This window comes from Petaurus breviceps, unplaced genomic scaffold (assembly GCF_028583685.1).
Source record: "Petaurus breviceps papuanus isolate PSGF00001 unplaced genomic scaffold, PetGlider_PUasm1.0 91041, whole genome shotgun sequence".
NCBI classification, from domain to species: domain Eukaryota; kingdom Metazoa; phylum Chordata; class Mammalia; order Diprotodontia; family Petauridae; genus Petaurus; species Petaurus breviceps.
This window is the reverse complement of record NW_027187400.1, coordinates 5,648,069-5,668,581: the sequence shown is the minus strand read 5'-3', so window position 1 is coordinate 5,668,581 and position 20,513 is coordinate 5,648,069. Positions and strand designations below refer to the sequence as shown.

At 46.8% G+C, this 20,513-nt stretch overlaps 1 protein-coding gene across 40 annotated transcripts; it reads left to right on the top strand.

Annotated features, from left to right (window-relative positions):
* The first annotated feature begins 1,378 nt into the window (after positions 1-1,378).
* On the top strand, positions 1,379-20,182 carry PIGV (phosphatidylinositol glycan anchor biosynthesis class V). 40 transcript variants are annotated; one of them, XM_069079019.1, is made up of 8 exons: positions 1,379-1,455; positions 3,312-3,393; positions 9,188-9,289; positions 11,087-11,246; positions 11,781-11,876; positions 13,984-14,088; positions 14,896-16,032; positions 17,392-20,182. In XM_069079019.1, the coding sequence occupies exons 6-8, from the start codon at positions 14,011-14,013 to the stop codon at positions 17,671-17,673; spliced, it is 1,497 nt and encodes a 498-aa protein (XP_068935120.1). In that variant the 5' UTR covers positions 1,379-1,455; positions 3,312-3,393; positions 9,188-9,289; positions 11,087-11,246; positions 11,781-11,876; positions 13,984-14,010; the 3' UTR covers positions 17,674-20,182. The 40 variants fall into 40 exon arrangements, with proteins under 40 accessions (XP_068935120.1, XP_068935115.1, XP_068935125.1 ...); XM_069079014.1 differs by lacking the exon at positions 9,188-9,289 and adding an exon at positions 6,144-6,366; XM_069079015.1 differs by lacking the exon at positions 1,379-1,455 and adding an exon at positions 1,476-1,742.
* The last annotated feature ends 331 nt before the right edge of the window (positions 20,183-20,513 follow it).

The following is a 20,513-nucleotide window of genomic DNA, read 5'->3' as shown; positions in this document are numbered from 1 at the left end:
TATTGCTAAGGTCAGATACTATTATCTAGCTCTCTGAGGGGCAAGGCCAGGGAGGAATCTTTCTAGATTTTAGGACATAAGGGGAGGGGGTGAAGTGGAAGGTCCCTTAGGACACAGAATCCATATAATCAGAGACTGAGAGGTGGAAAGGACTTCAGAGATTCAACTCATTTTACAGAAAAGAAAACTGAGGCCTAGAGAGGTTAAATGGCTTGCCTAGGGTCAGAGTTAGGAACTATAAGAAGCAAGATTTAAACACAGGCCTTATGACTCCAGAGCCATTTTGATGAAAAGGCCCTTAGAACACAGATTGTCAGAGCTGGGAAGGCCCTTAGAACCCAGAATGTCAGAGCTGGGAGGGCCCTTAGAACACAGTTCAGAGCTGGGAGAGACCTTAGAATACAGAATGTCAGAGCTGGGAGGAGCCTTAGAACATAGAATGTCAGAGCTGGGTGGGGCCTTAGAACACAGGATGTCAGAGCTGGGAGGGCCCTTAGAACCCAGAATGTCAGAGCTGGGAAGGCCCTTAGAACCCAGAATGTCAGAGCTGGGAGGGCCCTCAAAACACAGAATATCAGAGCTGGGAGGCCCCTTAGAATACAAAATGTCAGAGCTTGGAGGAATTTTAGAACAGAGGATGTCAGAGCTGGGAGGAGCCTTATAGAACATATGTCAGGGTCCTAAAAACATAGAACATGGGAGCTCAGAGAGACCGTAGAACAGAGACTGTCAGAGCTGGGAGGGCCTTTAGGACCCTAGATAGCAAGAGCTGGGGGTGAAGTACGGAGAGGACTCAGGAATGATCTATTTAAGCTCCCCCCCTACAAACTGGTAAACTGAGTCTCAGATGGCACAGGAGCCAGAGGCAGGGCTCAGCGCCATGGTTGTTGACTTCCAGTCCTGGCTCTTGGCTACATTCACAATATGGCCCCTGCATTTTGCTTTCGTTATATGGCAAGCCTAGAGCAACAGGCCTGGAGTCTGGAAGACCTGAGTTCAAATCCGGCCTCGGACACTTGCTATCTGCATGACCCTGGGCAAGTCACTTCACCCTGGTTGCCTCATCTGTAAAACGAGCTGGAGAAGAAAATGGCAAATCACTGCTGGATCTCTGCCAAGAAAATCCCACAGGCGGTCACAGAGTCAGGCATGACTGGAAATGACCCAACATCAGGCTTTTATGGGTTAGGGGCGGGAAGGTTCCTTGGGGATTTGGGTGAGAAGCCAAGGAGGGCCAGAATCAAGATTCAAGGACAGATAAGTTTCTTTACAAGCAGCTACCCCCCTCTCCCACCCAGCTCGCGCAAAGTCAACATGGCCGCCGGGCCGAGAGAGGGAGGGTAGTAAGGGTGGGGAGAGGGGAGGGGCCCGACCCTGAAGCCTGGGCACGAGGAGGGCGGGGCTGGCGTCGACAAAGTCTAGGGCGCAGGCGCGACTTCAGGAGCCCGGATGGAGGTACTGTGGGATCGGAGCGGAAGTGGTGGGAGAAGGCCAGGGGTGGGCGGGGAGTTGATCTCGCGTGGGCGGTTGGGAGTAGGAGCCCTAGGCTGAGAGCCCCCCACGAACAGGCCCCGGGAAGAGGGCTCTGGGCGTAGCGGACTGAAGAGCCCTCCTTTCTCCCTGCCCGCTTTTCTCCACTCCCCCATCCCCCGCCCAAAGCTGGCCGCCTCCTTCATACCCCGCCCTTCCGAACGAGCGACAAAATTCCGGGATGCCCCCGCCCCCATTCCAGGGGAGAAGAGGTTACCGGATTATAGAGCCAGAAGGAACTTTAGAACTAAGGATGGGAGAGCAAGAAGGAACCTTAGAGCAGGGAATGGAACCTTAGAGCGGCGGGGGGGGGGGGGGGTGTATGTGTGGAAGAACCGGAAGGACTCTTATACAGGGAATGGGAGGGCCGGAAGGAACTTTAGAGCTGAGGTTGGAACCTTAGAGCAGCGGGTGAAAGGACCGGAAGGACTCTTTAAAAAGGGAATGGGAGGGCCGGAAGGAACTTTAGAACGGGGGGGCGGAGTTGGAAAAACCGGAAAGAACCTTAGAACAGAGGATGGGAGAACCGGAAGGACTTTAACTGGGACTGGAAGGGCCGGAAGGAACCGTAGAACAGGGGGTTGGGAGAACCAAAAGGCAGCTTAGGACGGTGGCTGGAAGAACCGGAAGGCCCCTTAAACTGGGAATAGAAGGACCGGAAGGCATATTAGAGCATGGAGGGTCCGAGCTGGAGCAGTCCAGTCTCAAAATCCTAGATGTGGAGCTGGGAGAGATCTCCAAGGCCATCTGGTCCAGTCTTCTCATTTTATAGACGGTGAACCTCAAAAGAGGTGACGAAGCCCACCCGTGTAGAGGCAGGATTCTGTGTGGGTATAGACGAAGCTTACCCATGTGTAGGTAGGAATTCTCCCAGCGTATAGACAAGGCAAAGACAGAACAACAAACCCATTCTCCAGACTCCAAATCCAGGACTGTTTCCTCCATGCCCCCTTACAGACAGGGGCTGCTCTTGTGAAGAGAAACAGAACAACATTCTGACTGTAGCTGTCCCACTGTGCAACATAGTAGTGGATTGTAAACTCCCTAGAGCCTCGGGAACGTCTGTGGTTTTGTCTATTCTCAGAGCCCTAGAACAGCGTCTGGTACATAGTCTTAGATACTTGATACATTTGTGTTGAGTGGATGAAGATAGTGGATTCTGCCTTGAGGTCTTGTACAAGAGTTTGGCTTGCATAGCCCCAGGGATCCCTTCCATCTCTTTGGATTCTAGCGTAATCTGGTCGGTGCTTTTTGGAAGCAGGGAGTTTGAAGACTGTGAGATTAGAAATTCTTTAATTCTTGCATTAAGTTCCTAACCCCCGGAATGAGGATTCTCAAACTTTAGTATGTTCTATCCATAAATGGGAAAGACCAGGACTGAGGAGATATCCAGGTTTCAAAAGGTTTCCCAAGGATGTGACCTTTGAAAGCTGCTTCTCCTCAGGCCTCCATATCTGTCAAATACTGAGTTTGAAGTGGGTGTTATTCTCTGAGATAGCTGCTAGGCCTGAAAGTTGTGATTCAGGCCAGAGTTTGATGGGATTTGCAGAGTAGAAAGGACTTAGAGCCTAATTTCTGTTTCAACTGCCTTACTTCCTATATGACCTTGAATAAAAGTCTTCTCTTTTGGGGTCTCATTTTCCTCCTCTTTAAAATGAGGGGGTTGGAACTAGATGATCTTGCCCCAAGTATGATGAGGTCGTATCAGTGGAGTAATTTTTCTTTTCTTTCCTTTTTTCCTCCTTTTCTTTCTCTTTTTTTTTTTTTTTTGGCCTTATTAGGTATAGACTCCAAGTACCGTTCACCTACTACGACTGGATCTGGACATGGTAGAAAGGAAAGGAAGGGAAAGAAAAGGCTGAGGTGGGTAAAGTGTCTCTTCTCCCCCTCTTTCCCTCCCCCCACCCCCCAAAGGCCTCTATGGATGGAGGCAGGGAGCCAGGGAGGAAAAAGCTAGGGCCTATTGTAGAGCACAAAAAAAGAAGCCTTGTCAGCTTGGTCTATCTGTTCCCTAACCTATCTCAGTCCTTAGAGTCAAATATTAACTGTGTTCCCAGATTCTCAAATGGCTGCTGCTCTCTAGGGGTTTCAGATACACATTTGAACTGGATTTGCCTGAATCCAACCAGTGTCTTATTCTCAGTACCTCCCTTGCTTACTTCCCTGCCTCATGGAGATGGAGCAAGCTGCAGGCGCCCCCTTGTGCCAAGGAAGGAGCACTGGCTTCTCCTTTCACTTGATTGGATTAAACCTTATTTACAGTTTCTGCTCCTGTCCTACTTAAAGTGCTAGAAAAGGACTCAGTGCTGGGGAGTAAGGGGAGGGGAATGGGGTTTCCTTGGCAAATATACTTAATAATCTCTGCCTAGGAGACAGCTAGGTGGCTCAGCGGATAGAGCACTGGGCTTGTAATCAGGAAGACCTGAAGTTAAATATGGTCTCAGACATTTACTAGCTGTATGACCCTGGGAAAGTCATTTGTTTTCTTAATCCACTGGCAAAAGAAATAACAAACCACTCCAGTATCTTTGGGTTTTTTTTTTTTTTTTGCTTTTTAGAGGGCAATTGGGGTTAAGTGATTTGCCCAAGGTCGCACAGCTAGTTTTCGTGTTCGGTGTCGGAGGGTGGATTTGAACTCAGGTTTTCCTGATTCCAGGGTCAGTGCTCTATTCACTGCGCCACCTAGCTGCCCCTTCTCCAGTATCTTTGCTAAGAAAACCTGATACAAAGAGTTAGCCAGAACTTAACAGCAACAACAACAATGCATGCTCTAGTCACCCAGGCTCCTGTCTGGCCATGGCTTCATTCACTGAGCCTCAGCTGCCCTCTTGCTGAGTATGAGCAATATTTCTAGAGCATTATATAGGCATGCTGGTACGTGTTTAATAACTGGACTCTTGGGGAGGAAAAAATGTATGTACACACTTTTAAGTTTAATCTACATTATTCACACTTTTGTTAAGTCTAAGCCATCAATAAATCAGTGTGGTCCTATTGTACTGAAAAGTTCGCAGTCAGGAGTTGGGTGGTTCAGGCTGGCTCCAGCACATCCCTAAGTCTTTTTGCAGCTTTGACAATTTATGTATCTTTGAGATATTGGACCGCTAGATACACAAATAGTTAATATATCCTTGGATTTCTTCAAATTGTTAAGATTCTTTTTGGAGAGATAGCTTTTCTTTACCCCCAGACTGCTGACTACCTTAGACTATGATGTTTCCTGTTCCAATTGTCCAAGCTGGGCCCACTGTTCTCCAGGGATCCATCAATACTGCTCATAGCTAGAGAAATTCCCAATGTGCTTTCCAAAGGTCATTCTCTGCCCTGGGGTAGTTCATTTTCTTTTGGTGGCCAGTAGATGGACAAAGTCTTTTTTTTCTATTCCCAGGAGTCTTCAAGAATTTCCACTTCTAAGTTCATATTAGTAACTTTAGCCAGGACTGCTTAGTGGTAGAGTTCCTCCCCAACCCCCGTTTTAATTTTACAGACTGTATAGCAGATGGCCAAACAGTAGTTGTGTCATTACTGCTTTTGTGTTCCTCCAGCACCTGCCTGTTTCTGTTTCCTTAGAATTCCTTAGAATGTAGGACCTAGTTTAGTTTACTTTGGAGAATTCTGAGTGAGAGGAAGAGTGTACAACACCTAACAACAGCAACAACAATAACAATTCACATTGAAATGACTTTTTTTTTTTTTTGCTTTTTGGAGGGGGGAAGGCAGGGCAATTGAGGTTATGTGACTTGCCCAGGGTCACACGGCTAGTAAGTGTAAGTATCTGAGGCCAGATTTGAAGTTAGGTCCTCCTGACTCCAGGACTTTGCCACCTAGCTGCCCCAAAATAACTTTTTATAATTACAGAGCACTGGGGTGGCTAGGTGACGAAGTAAATAGAGCACCGGCCCTGGAGTCAGGAGAACCTGAGTTCAGATTCGGCCTCAGATGCTTGTTATATGTACTAACCGTGTGACCTTGGGCAAGTCACTTAACCCCAGTTGTCCTGCCTTCCCCCCTCCAAAAAGAAAAATAATAATTACAAAGCACTTTCAAACTCATTATCTCATCTGGTTTAGATTATGCTCCCCATTTTAAAGAAGAAGAAATGGGCTCAGAAAGATGGAATGATTTGCTTAAAGACACATGGCTGTTAAGTGGTGGATCGAGAGCTCCCCTGACTTCAAGCCCATTATTCTCTCCCCTCTACTATGCTTGATTTCAGGTCCCAGTTCTACTTGCTAGCTTTGTGAATTTGAGTGCATCACTTCTGCCTCTGGACCTTAGTTTCCCATTCAGAACATTAAAAGGTTGGCCTAGCTCAGAGGTTCTTTACCTGGGGTTGGCCCATGAACTTAAAAAAAAATTTTTTTTATAACTATTTAAGTGTAATTGGATTCTTTGATAATTGTTATTCAGTCACTTGCTACTCTTTGTGACCCTTTGGGCCATATCACGCCAGTGCTGTCCATAGGGTTTTCTTGGCAAAGATACTAGAGTGATTTGCCATTTTCTTCTCCAGTGGATTAAGGCTTGCCACTGGACCCAGATGGCTCCAGAGGAGATGGTGAGGCTGGTGACCTTGCACAGCCCTCCCTCACTTAAATTCAATTCACTTGCAGGTCATGGCATCACTTTCCTGATGTTGTGGTCCTCTTCAAGGATAAAGGACAAACAACAAGGCAAACAAGTTAAGTGACTTGCCCAAAGCTGCACAGCCATTAAGTGTCTGAGGCCAGAGTGGAGTCTTCCTGACTCCAGACCCAGTGCTCTCTCCATTAAACCATCTAGCTGTCATTCCCTTCTCCAGCTCTTTTAACAGATGAAGAAACTGAGGCAAACAAGGTTAAGTGACTTGCCCAGGGTCACACAACTAGTGTCTGAGATCAGATTTGAACTCAGGTCTTCCTGACTCCAGATCTGCACTTTATCTACTACTCTTTGGTGTTACTATGTATCTTATTTATGCATTAAAAGATACTCTGGTAAAGGGACCATTGACTTTTCCAAAGGGCTAGAAGATCTCCAAGTACCCTCCCAGCATTGATGTCAGAGTGGGAGGACAGTGAGTTCCCTGGGAGAGTGAGGCTCCTCCCCAAGGCACTCCGGCTGTTTAGCATTTGGCATCCTTCACACAACAAGGATCTCAGTGTGTCGTCCTCCCTCCCTCCCTCTCCCCAGCTCACAATCTAAAAACAGATGTAGAAACATATGTAGGCATGGAGACACAGTTCTAGCATATTGCCAAGCCACTTATTTTGTTCTTTTGCTAGGAAGGATTTGGGGAGTTGGGGAATTTGGGTGTTGTGAGAAGCGGGGATGGGCAGGGTGCCTGGGCTGGCAGTGCTGATGAGCTTCCCCAAAGAGTCATAACAATGACACCTCCTTGGAGGTGTAGAGCACTTGGTACTTTATAAATTGCTTTCTTGTACATTCTCTTAACTGAAACTCATGAAAGCCCTATGTTAAAGATAGGGAAACTGAGGCCCAGAGACATTAAGTGACTTTCCCAAGGTGCTACAGCAGTTAAGTGATTCACCCTTAGCTCTTCTGTCAGCAAATTAGGTGGATATAAAGTTGGATTTGGTCTCAGGAAGATCTGGGTTCAAATTTCACCTCAGACACTTAGCTGTGTAACCTTGGGGAAGTCATTTTACCTATTGGCCTCAGTTTTCTCATCTATAAAATGGGGGTAATTATAGCTGCTTCCTCACAGGTTTGTTTTGAGGATCAAATGCGATTATATATAAAAAGCATTTTGCAAATCTTAAAGCACCATATAAGCGCTAGCTGTCATCATAACTATTGTTATTGAAAATTCCGGGCTCTTTGCTTTAAAAAAAACCTTTTTGTTACAAATTCAATTTTTACAATATCGTGTTATAATCTTAATAACTCTCAACAAAAACAGATACATTTTGTGAAGCAGTTTTTTGGTTCGATTTTTTATTCTCTATAGAGTATTGTAGAATATTATTTAGAATAAGATATGGAATTAAACTCTAGATAGAACCATTAAATATGAGATGTTTATATGTGGATTAAAATAATAATCACACAAACTTTATGTCAGTCAGCAAACACTTAGTAAAGTGACTCCTAGGTGCTAGGTCCTTGGACTACAGAGACAAAAAATAAAACAATTCTCACTTTCAGGAGTTTCCATTCTGTTTTGGTAAAAAAATACAAGTATTTATAAAATGCACAAAGTAAAGGAGGAGAGCGCTGGTTCCTGAGGGAGAGGAGGAGACAGGAGAGGGAATGTCACATATGAGGAATAGCTGCCAGAAGATCAGTTTTGCTGGACTAGAGAGTCCCTGAAAGATGGTGATGTGTAAGATGCCAGAAGAGTTGGGCTTGTGATGAGGTTTCACTACCAATCGGAGTTTGTATTTGGTCCTAGGAGCAAGAGAAAGCTGCTGGAGTTTCTGGGACAGGGCGGTTACAGTTTGGCAGCTGTGGGGAAGGAGGATATGTATCCCCTTTTTGATGATGAGAATTCACATTCATTTAGCTGTGATGGGAGGAAGAAGGCCAGAGGGCAGGGGCACAATCTGGAAATGACCCCAAAGATGTGCAAGTCCAGTGTCTTCCATGACAACACCCTGATTTCCTCCGATCTTTTCCCTATGCCTGCACTTAAGAAAGTTCTTCCTTTTGACAGGTTATTGTAGAGGCATCAAAAGCTGCCTTTTTTCCTTTGTGTTGACTAGCTACATTTCTTGATGAGAGACCTAGAGCTTAAACCCAATTCACTCTGCCCTCCTGGCACAGAGTGAATGTAAATACTAAATAGTAACTGTTTCTCTTTTGGCCAGAAAGCCTGAGGGTCCTCCCCTCCCAGTTTGATTTTTTTCTTTCTTTCTTGATCAAAGGGGCCACCCCCTTGATTCTTAACTTCTTTAAGAGGCCTATTCACTGAATGGGCTGTTACCTCACTTAAAGTAAGAACATGAAAAGTCCTTAGCTTGAAAAGGCCAGGGTCTCCTGGTGCATCCTGGGTCATCTCCAGCTGTCCTGATGAATATCTGGCCACTGGACCCAGATGGCTCTGGAGGAGAAAGTGAGGCTGGTGACCTTGCACATCTTTCCCTCACTCAAATCCAAGTCAACCAGCAAGTCATGTCAGCATTTCCCTGATGTCATGGTCCTCTTCCAGAATAAAGGACAAAACACAGCAATGTATGGCCATGGTCTGTGTGTTATGCTGACCCTTCTGTCCTTGTTATACATCATTTCATGTCTTCCATATTTGGGGAGGGGGGTGTTTCAGAGTTGTCATTTTACTAATTACTATCCTCTATTAAGTCCTTCATTCTCAAATTTGAAAATGTTGGTGGTTTCAGGATTCTTGCTATATTACAGATCTGTTATGAATATTTTAATAGCAGCTAAGAATATAATCCCAGAAGTGGAATTGCTGGGTCAAGTAGTATAATCAGTTTTGTGACTTTTATTAGATGTTGCCGTACTTGTTCAGTCATTTTTCAGTTGTGTCTGACTCTCCATGACTACATTTGGGGTTTTCTTGGCAAAGAAAACCTTTTTCCTTCTGCACCTCATTTTATGGTGAGGGAACTGAGGTAAACAGTTAAGTGACTTGCCCAAGGTCATACAGCTAGTGTCTGAGGCTAGATTTGAATTCAGGAAGTCTTCCTGATTCCAGGTCCAGTATGCCTTTCACTATGGCGCCCCCTAGCTGCTCGTAATTGCCACATTATTGCTCTCCAAAAAACTCATACCAGTTTGGAGTTCCACCAACAATATTGTAAGTACCTGTTTTTTCCATAGCACCATGGTTATTGGAGGGCAATTGGGGTTAAGTAACTTGGCCCAAGGTTACTGTACTGGCAAGCACCCCAGCATCCCCAGGGTTGCTGCCACCACAGGTTCTTAGATCTGCTTTGATAAAGGAAAGCAACTCAAAATGGGTTAACAAGCTTATTTTAATCAGTCAAATATGTATCGTTTACCTAGTTCAGGGGAAAAAGGTCAGCACCCCGAACTTCAGAATATACAGACAGAATTATCAAAACAGAGAAACAGATCAAGTAGACAGTTTCCAAACTGTCCAACCATTACATCCATACCAAATCAACATCTGGGTTTCAAAGCCGGGGGACTCTTAACAAAGGCTTCCCAGAGTTTCATCAAATCACAGAACACTTCTCAAAGTGAGCCCCAAAACAAAGCTACACATCAGGGCTTATATACCCTTCCCCTGGCTCAGAGAATGTAACAACCTTATTGACCCACTGGCCAATCAAAAAGTATCTACTGAAAAACAAGCTGCCTACCCCAGATTCCAGGTGCACTTTAGCCTAGGGGCAGGGAAGATCTTAAAAATTTACCTTCCCATTACAGTTACAGGCTAGTTTTTTTGTGTGGGTGTTAAGTGTCTGAAGCCGGAACCGACCTGGGTCCTCCTGACTCCTGGGCTGGCGCTTTACTCACTGCGCCACCTAGCTGCCCCTACGGTTATTGACTTTCACATACTCAGAAGCCATCTGGCCCTGCTAGTACCTTTACAAGTCTTTCCTCAACATATTTAACAAGTGGTGATCCAAACTTTACATTTATTATTTTAGGCTATTTTTGCCATGGCCATTTGTACTACTGTCTCCTACATTATTCACTGAATTGCCTGACTCCATAGGATGAAGAATATTGGATGGAGACCATCCATTAAGGGCTTAAGAAATAGGGAAGGGCATATTTCTCTGTCCCTCCTCACATTCAGAGTCTGTTCTCCAATTCCTAGATGAAACGGCTCAAAGGAAACGCAGATTTGGAGATTCCACCCCAAATGCTCATGAGAACTATTTGTGCTCAGCCTGTGATGGAGCGTTCCAAGCTTGTCTTGGTCTGATCAGCCACAGTGGGATACACTGAAACTTGACTCTAGCATAGCGATGTCATTTTGGTCCTCTTTGAGGACAAAGGACAACAGCCAGCCAACCAAGATCCCAAAGAGCTGAGCATTAGACGCTACCAAACCAGCCAACAAGTATTTATTAAGCACCTGTTGTGTTCAGCCATTGTCTTAGATGTTGGGTTACAAAGATAAAATGAAATCATCTCAGCCTTCTAGGAGCTTACAAGAAGCTTATGAGAAATTGCAAGCACCAGCTGTCTCTTACAGCAGTTCCTAGGGCCAGGGTCGAATTGAGAGTAGTCCTGGGAACCAAGCCCACTGGGTGCTCTCCCAGCTCTGTCTCAAACGGGTGCCCTGGCTTTTCCATTTAGGTTATATCTAGTCAGTTTCTAATTGCCCCCCATAGGTGGAGGGATCCGTCAGTTCAGGGATATAGGATTTTGTTGTCAGAGTGGGTATTTCCTCCTCTGAAGCCTATCTTAGCCTCTTTTTTCATTAGCTGATGGTCTGGAGAAGCCATGGCCACACTCACTGGCTATGTGATCTTGCTGCTGTTGGAAGCTGGTCTGTAGACAGCAGACACACAGTAGTCAACTAGGCCTGCATGTAGAGCCTTTACAGAGTCACACAAGCCCAGGGAGGGAGACTGGTCCAGAGACTCTGCAGTCAAATTCTGCCTTGGATCATTAGGGTACCACCTCCCTGGACTTCATCTGTAAAATCAGATGGTCTGATATGATGACTGATGGGCACCTTTCCAGCTTTAACTCTGGTGCTGTGGATGTTGGAGGCAGAAGAGACGTCTGTAGCCACTGAGTCCCACAGAATGGTCCCCACTATAACGTACCTGGTGAGTGTTCATCCAGCCTTTGCTGAAGATGTACCATGGGGGGAGGGGGCATATGCTATTTCCTGAAGCAACCCGTTCCACTTTGGGATATTCGTGGTGTGAGAAGTGCTTCTTCACACCTACAAACTTACATTTTTCCCTTCAAAACTTACAGCTTTGATAGTGTTTGCCATTGCTTGGCCCAAGCCTAGCCTTCAAGGACCCAGGGTAGCCTATGTACTATGATGGAGCATCAAAGAACTTTAGTGGAGAACTAGGGAACATGTACCAATGTCTCACAGGCAGTGGATAGTGGCATAGTGGATAGAGAGCTGACCTTCAAGCCAGGAAGACATGGGATCAAATTCCACCTTAGATACATACTAGTTACAAGACCCTGGGCAAGTCAGTTAACCTCTCAGTGCCCAAGATAACTCTTGAAGACTAAGTGATAGAGGAGGGTACTTGGCATTCGTTGGTCGAGTTTCCTCCCCCAGTTCCCTATACTAATGAAGTCAATTCCAACCCTTTTCCGTATTCCTGTCTCTTACTTAGATTCAGGATACAGAAGCCTTCCTCTGGTGCCTGAGCCTGCTCTCCCATAACTAGGTCTATTCTCACACACCAATGTGGAATGAGAAGAGATCACAGGTAAGGAGACCAAGCAGGGGGGTGATTTAAGAAGGAGCATTGAGCTGGAGACCTGGGTTTGAGTTCCAGCCCTTCTACTTCCTTCTCTGGTTTTGGACAGATCATTTAGGCTTGATGTTGGGGGTAAAACAACTTCCTCATAGTTAAGGCTAGCACATGGATTGCCTTGGGATTTAGTTGGTCCTCCCTCACTGGATGCTAGATGGCTTCTTGTTAAATATATTGTAAAAGGGGACTGAATGGTCACTAAAGTCCTTGCCCTTTGGACTTCTGCTTCTTCCTCTTTCAGTGAGGCCCTGGACTCTTTTGCACCAGTCTCATTCTTTCTTGCATTATGATTGTGTATTGTCTTTGTCTCTTTGGAGATAGTGATAATTTTAGAAAAACATTGGATTTGGATCAGTAAGCTCTGCCATTTACTGACTGTGGGCAGTCACTTCTCACTTTGGGAAATGCGGGATTGGAACAGATGAGCTCTGAAGTCCCTTCCAGCTTGAAAATCCTCTGGTCTTATCAGAGCATGGCCTGAAGTATAACTAGACAGACACCATGGCACATGAAGAGAGTGTTAGAGTTGGAGTCAAGAGTGCCCCAAGTTTCAGATCCCAGTATGTACGTACGTACACACACACACACACACACACACACACACACACACACACACTCTCTCCCCCCCCCCCCCGGCCTGGGCAGTTGCTAAACCTTTATCAGCCTCAGTTTCCTCATCTGTAAAACAGGGATAATAATAACACCTCTGTCCCAGGGTGGTTGTGCAGATCAAATGAACTACTTTACGTAAGGCCCTTTGCAAACCTTAAAGACCTCTCTAACTGTGAGACTCTCATCGTCCCTGACAATGCCAGCACTTCCTGCATTGGGCCTGGCATCCAGTAGTGACTTTATAAACCTTTGTCAAATGGAGTTGAAAGTCCCTTCCTTGTCTGAGTCTGTGATGGGGTAGCTCCAGTCGGTCTGGGGGTGGTTACAAGGTTGGATGCAGCACGTCAGGTCTGTAGCACATGTGCATCAGGCTCTCCAGGATGGCAGGAAGCCCCAGCCTTTATGGGAGGGGTGGAGGAGCACTCTGTGTTGGGCCCCGCCTTGTGCTCCAAGTGGTCCTTTCTGTGTAGCATTTGTGAGGCAGGGAACAAACTTTCCCTTTGTTTAGGGAGTAGCTGGATTGGATCGGCATCATGTCATTCTCATACTTTTCAGTGGGGTTTTGGGAGAAGTCGCTCCCTCCGATTATTATTTTGTATTTAATGTTCCACATATTCTTGCCCAGGTAGTAAAAGAATTGCTTTTGATCATTGAATCAGAGAATTAGGAGAGAAGCCCACATCCTCTGTTCACCTCCAATAACAGACAGGCTAACAAAGATAACATGCCTCATCCTGTTCTCTCTCCTTGGCCAGGTCTCTATAGTTTGAAAGCTTTTTGTTATATATAGTTTAGAGATGGAATATTTGGAATGGTTACAGCTATGAAAAAAGTTTTGACAGTGCCTAATAAATGCTTATTGATTGCCTGTGATAATGTTCTGGTCTCCATTTAGATCACTGGGTAAGTTCTCTAGCATCTTTTGAGGCCTTGTTTGTAGTATAGGCATTTATCTTCTGGCTGTCCACAGCAGCTTGCCAACTTCTGCTATATAATTCTAGCCACCAGGTAACATCTTGATAATGATGACTCCTGTAACTAACAATGCAGAAAACACTTGGCCTGTATTCAGCATCGTACAGTGGAAGGAGGACTGTGTGTTGAGTCCAAGCCTGGGTTCAAAGCCCAGTTGAATGCTTATATTGTGGATGAATTATGGCAAGTACCTCTAGCCTCTGTGGGCCTCAGTTTCTTCATCTGTAAAATGAAGGGGTTTGACTAGATGACCTTTGACCTTCCTTTTAGCACCAGTTCTGTGAACCTCTGGGACCCTAGGTAGTAGTGAAAGTCTTATCTCCATTTTACAGATGAGAATATTGAGGCTCCTCATACAAGTAAAATTACTTACTTAGCCTGGCTTGTGATGCTGCATTTCCCATTCTGATTTTTGGGTAACTCTAGTTCCCTTGCACATGTCTCACAGCCATCGTGTTCTCTGTGGTTTCAGATGCCCTGAGTGCTCTTGTGTGAGAGGATGCAGCTTGGGGAGCCGTCCCAGAGAGAGGTGCTGAGGTTTGCAGTGGTCTGCCGCTCCTTGACGTTGATCCTCCAGGTCAGTGTCTGCTCTGGCCCTCTACATCTGGGCCTTCACTGAATTGGGCTCCACATGGGAGTTGGCACTAATGAAGGCCTGTCCTGACCACAGCCATTTCTGGGATGATAATGACTCATGTTCTCTGTGTGATACAGGGCAAATCTTATCATCCTCACTTTATAGATGAGGAAACAAATGAAGTGACTTCCCCAAGGTCACACAGCCAGTGAAGAGCAAAGCCAGGACTGGATCCCTGATCTCTATTGACCCCAGTTCCAAGGCTTGTCCCACTACCCCATACACACTGGGGAGGGTCATTTTCCAGGGGCTACTGCAGGGAGCAGACAGAAGTTAAATGAAGTGGTCTTGCCTAAGTCGCAGAGCTAGTGAGGGTTTGGAACTTTTTGGCAGCTCAGATGCTCACTGGTTAGGGCACTGAAAGATAGAGTTCAAATCCTACCTCGGACACTGGTTTAGTTAAGCAACAAAGCAGGTCACTTCTGTTTACCTTGGTTTTCTTATCTCTAAAATGGGCATAATAAGAGCACCTCCCTCCCAGGGTTTTGGGAGGACACATTGCGATAATGTGTGTAAGTGCCTAGGATAAATGCTAGCTTTATTATTATTCATTTTCATAACTGGTAGCTCTCTGGGAGAGGATGGGGAGAGGAGCACAATGGGAAATGCAGGTAATATAAAACCAAAAGTTATCACTGCAGATTTATTAAGAAAAAAACAAAACAAAACTGTGAGGATGCCCTGGGGGCTGGAGCTCCCAGGTAGAGGACACCCCCTTACCTGGGCCTCGTTGGCCTTCATCTGCAGGCTCTGTTCAATGCACTCATCCCAGATCATGCTGCAGATGCCTTCTCGCCGCCCTGCCTGCAACCCGCCGGCCTCGGGGACCAGCTCGTGGAATGGCTCTTGGGGGGCTTGTCCCGCTGGGACGCAGAGCACTTCCTCTTCATCGCAGAGCACGGCTACATCTACGAGCACAACTTTGCCTTCTTCCCAGGCTTCCCCCTGGCCCTACGTGCTGGGGCTGAGCTGCTGCTGTGGCCACTACAGGGGCTGCTCACCCTCCGCAGTCGCCTCTTGTTGACGGCTGCCCTGCTCAACAGCCTGTGCTCGGTGTTGGCGGCCTTGGCCCTCTACCGGCTGGGCTGCCTGGTGCTGCGCTGCTGCCGCCTGGCCCTCCTCTCCACGCTGCTCTTCTGCCTCAGCCCCGCCAATGTCTTTTTGGCATCGGGCTACTCTGAGAGCCTCTTTGCCCTCCTGGTATTTAGTGCCATGAGCCAGCTGGAGAGGGGCTGCAGTGGCTGGAGCACACTCCTCTTTGCCCTCTCCACTGGCGTGCGTTCAAATGGGATCATCAATGCTGGCTTCCTTTTCCATGCCCAGGGCCGAGACTTCTTGTCTTCTTCCCCGGGGGGCCTTCCTGGAGCCCTGTGGAAGCTCCTGAGACTGGTGGCCTTCGTGCTGCTGATAGCCCTTGGGGTTGGTCTTCCCTTCGCTCTGTTCCAGCTCTATGCCTACAGCCAGTTCTGCCAGCCCCACCTGCCTCACCTCATCCCAAAGCCCCTTGTACAGCTAGCCAAGGACAAGGGCTACCGGGTCCCAGCCGGTGATCAGCCCAGCTGGTGTGCCTGGCGCCTGCCCGTGGTATACAGCTATGTCCAGGATGTCTACTGGAATGTAGGCTTCTTAAGGTACTTTGAGCTCCGGCAGGTGCCCAACTTCCTCCTGGCGGGGCCAGTGGTGGTGCTCGGGGCCTGGGCAGCCTGGACCTATGTGACTGCCAACCTCCAGCACTGCCTCACGCTCGGGCTTCTAAGGAACAAGGACAGGGACGATGAGAAGCCAGGGAAGCCTCCATCTGGATTCCACAGCCCACAGGTGTTTGTGTATGTGGCTCACTCTACGGCCCTGCTGCTCTTTGGAGCCCTGTGCATGCACGTGCAGGTAAGGGGCTGGGCTGGGGCTGGGGATGGAGAGTCCAAGGATCTGGGCTTGGGTTCCAGTTTTGGCCCGCTGGGCAAGCCACTCCAGGTGAAGGGATGGGCAGGGGATTTCTACAAGTCTTCTGGCTTTCAAGGCAATTGCCTCACCTCTAGTATGTCACAGGCCTTGTATGTGGCACTGTCAGCCAGGGAGCAAGGGCCTGTGTGTGTGTGCCTGCGCACACGCTCATTTTGTGTACATGATCTCATTTGAGCCTCACCACAGCCCTGTAAGGTAGCTACTACAGGTATTATCACCCCCGTTTTAGAGATGAGAAAATTGAGTCTCATGGAAATTCATAGGAACTTAGAGGTAGACCTCAGAAGCCATCCAGTGTAGCCCCCTTAGTTTACAGAGGAGAAAGTTATGACTTACTCATTTTTACCCAGTGAGTGTCCAAAGTGGGACTGAACCCAAGTCTTTCCTGACTTCAAGACCAGAGCCCCATGCATTTCTTGTGAGGTTCTATCTTGGGTTCAAGAGCAGTGTAGGGAGGCCTTGGCCCTGCCTGGACCTCAGAGCAGTCTTGGGAAAGTCCCACTGCCATCCAGTTGACCTCTTTCTCAGCCTTGGTCTGAGCAGGGCTCACAATGTCTGTTTGTAAAGGTCTTTGAGATCAGCCACTGAAAGGCTGGGGAGGTACAGAGTAGCATTTTGTGTTTGCTGGTGGATTAGTTAGGAGACTGAATGCCAGAGAAGAAATATCAAGGGAAGCCAGCCAATTTGAGACTCTAGTCCTCACCCCCAAGAGGGAGAAGGATGAACTGTAGGCATTTCTCCTCTTTACTTCCCCCACTTACTCTCCTCCTCCTCCCCTTCTATCCCTCTTTTCTCTTCCTCCTTCTCTGGCCTCCCTCTTTCTCACCTTTCTCCTTCTTTATCTCCTCCCCTTCTTCCTCTTCCTCCTCTGATACCTCTTCTCCCCCTCTTCTTGCTCCCTTCACCTCCTCTTTCTCCTTTTTTCTTTCCTTCCTTCTTCTCCCCTTGCTCCTCCTCTTCCTCCCCCTTCCTCCTCTCCAGCCCAACTTGCATGTCCTGGACCTCAGCTGGAATTGGGCCCCATAGGATTTTTAGTATTGATTGACCCATCATTGTGATTAGGCTGTAGCTATGTTTATTTCTAATGTTGAGATTGCGTGGCTGATGTCACATATCTTTATAAAGTAGACCTCCCAGTTCCAGAGTTTCTCTTCCAGGGTAATAAATGACATGGGGTGGCAGCAGCTCCTAGAGACAGTGGGGCATGTTGGGCCACAGAGCCGTTTGGAGATGGTTACAGCTTATATAACTGTGGGTCCTTCTCCTTCCTGTGGTTTCCAGGTTCTCACCAGATTCTTGGGCTCCTCCACTCCCATTGTATACTGGTTTCCAGCTCACCTACTTCAGGACTGGGAGCCCCTGCTGTGGACTCAAGAGACTGTGCCTGGGAAGGTCCCTGTTGTGAGCTCCCTGTTGGGACAAGGGGCCTCAAAGAATCCAATTTGGAGACTTCTGTGCAAATGGAGAACTTGCTCTGGAGTCACACGAGCCATTCTGAGCTATTTCCTCTCTTATTGGCTCCTGGGACTGCTCTTACATTGTAATTTCCTGCCTTGGACATGACCCAGAGCCCCAGAGGACAGCCAGGCTAGGCTACAGATTTTCCCAAGGGGCATTAAACTAGCGAATTGAGTCTTGGGCCTACTTGAAACAGAAGTCCTCATCCACAATACTTTCAAACAAATTGTTTGTGATTTCCAAGGCAGTGTTGGCCTTTGGAGATTCCAAGTGGCAGGGACACTTAGGCCAAAGTTTTCTTCCAGGTCTGACGTGAACCTGGGTCTGTCTGCTCAACTCAGCCTTAGAAAGCTCATTAAACCTCCCACCTGCCCACTTGAAGCTACTTAATAGAATCTCAGAATCGAAAAGGAAGCTAGGCCTACCTGTGCCCAAGTCACCTCCTGCTCCACACTATCTGTTCGACACTTAAAGACCTCCTGTGACATGATTACCAGCACCCCTTCCTACCATTTGAGCCCATCTATCCTTTCCTATCCAGGATTAACTAAACCCTCCGCCCATTTTTATAGCATCTGTCTTCTCCTGGCCACCTCTGTTCTGGGGCAGGCAGTGTGACCTCACCAGGAATATGGGAACCAAGGTTTTCTTAAGTGGAGGGGCATGGCCAGAAGGCCACTTGACTGAGGAACACTGAAGCTCATCCATGGTGTGGCAGGCAGCAGCACTGTCTAGCCAAGGTCACCTTCTTTGATAATCTTGACCTACTGAAGCTGGAAATCCAATGTAAGAACACTGCCATGACTTTCAAAGAAGAGAGCCAGATTAAAAATGGAGTCTTAATTCTTTTTTTTTCCATTTAATAGTATTTTATTTTTTTAATTACATGTAAAGAGAGTTTTCAGCAATCACTTTTATAAGATTTTGAGTTCCCAATTTATTCTCCCTCCCTTCCTCCCCTCCCCACCCCCTAAGACAGCAAGCAGTAGAGCCTTCATTCCCTTAGTGGTACCTAGTAAGCTGGTTTGTCACCACCCTGCTGCTTAATCACTTTCCCTTGCCAAGACTCAGTTTCCTTTTTTTGTAAAATAAGGGATTTAAACTAAATATATCTAAAGCCCCTTCTAGCTTTAAATATTATTATCTTATTACTAAGAGATCTTTTGCTGCTCTGGTAGGATCTGGAAACTATGGAAATTTAGGAGGAGTTCAGGAACATCAGTCTGAGGAGGAAAAGGAGAGAACCTCTGGAATGGGCAGAAGTGGACAGAGAACATATCAAGAGAAATGTTTGAGGAAAAATTCCCAGAAATATACAGATTCTTACGTGAGGAGGGGAGAAGATACATGCCATGGGGCCATAGCAGCCCCAACACCATGGTCTAGAGAAGCTGGACTAGGTGGAAAATTAAGGGTCCCAACAACTGAAGCGAAGTGAAGCCCAGGAGGAAATGGAGAACATCCATCAAAGGAAGGGGAAGGACCTAGCAGAAAGGAGACTTAAAGGAAATGGTTACAGAGCTGGAGGAAACCAGCAGGAAGCTGGGTGTTGAGCTTCACAGGTGACCCCCCCCCCCATCCCACATCTGCTGGTCATCACCTCTCGGGTGTCCCAGGGGCAGCTTGCACTGTCCAAGACGGAGCTCATCATCATCCCTTGGGATCCCACCCTTCTCTGAACACCATTTCTGCTAAGGGAATCGTCATCTGCCCACTCACACAGGATGCCAGTTATGGAGCCAACATCCCTTTCCCCCTCACTGTCCCATCCATTCATTTGCCCAGCTTTACTTGTGCTGCTTTCACAACATCTTGTGTTGCTCCGCTTCTCTCCATGTGCACTGCCTCTGCTCTTGTTCAGGTCTGGCCCTCACCCTTTCTCCTGTAGCCTCCCCAGTGGTCTCTTTGCCTCCCAGGATTCCCTCTCCATCCAAGAGCTTCCATGACTGTTTTATTGAGCAGCAAACACACAGGTTCCTTGTCACATCCAGAGGATCCCACGGTCTGGCTCCAGCCTTTTGTCTGGACTAATTTCACATCACTCTCCATAACACCCTCAACTTTCCAGGTGAACTGGCCGACTGGCCCTGCCCTGGTGCCTTTGTACAGATTGTCTCCCATACTTAAATGCTGTCATCTCTCCTCACCTGCTTCTTGGCATCCCTAGCTGTATTCCAGGCCCACTCAAGCATCACTTCCTATTTAGTACCTTCTCCCTAAGGTTGGGATTCCCCTTCCACCAAAGAAGATGATGTCATACTTAGTTTGGCTTTATGTTATGTTGATTTCTTACTTCCCCACTCCTGCAATAGACTTCAAAAGCTCTTTGAAGGTAGGGACCTTTTATTTTTTTTTTTTTTGCTTTTGTATCCCTACTGTCTAGCACAATAATAAATGCTTGTTTAAGCATGTTCCCAGAAAAGAGTTCACAAAATATACCTTCTCACTTTCTTCATAAAGGTAGGGGAATAGAGGTGTGGAATATTGCACATAATATCTGACTCAGTTGATCAAGTATTGCTAAATTGCTTTTTTTTCTTTTTTAAAAATTCTTTGGTATAAGGGGCTGCTTGCAGGGTAGGGGAGGACATCAATAAAAGTTTTGAAACAAAAATGAATTGTTGGACATTTTATCTTAATTCATTGGCTCTTTAGAAGAGGCATCATAGCCTAATGGGAAAAGTGCCATGCCAAGAGCAGGAGGCAGAAAATCGGGCATTCGGCTACCTCTCAGGCTCTAAGTACCTTATCCCTGAAAGAACCAGATTCAACAGAGGCTAGAGTGTGGGACTTGAGTCAGGAAGGCCTGAGTATGAATTTTGCCTTAGGTTACTAGGTTCGTGATCCTAGGCAAGTTACTTAACCTAGTTGTTCTGAGCATCAAAGGAGATAAAATGTGTAAAGTGCTTGCAAACCTTGTAGAGATATACACATGCTAATTATTG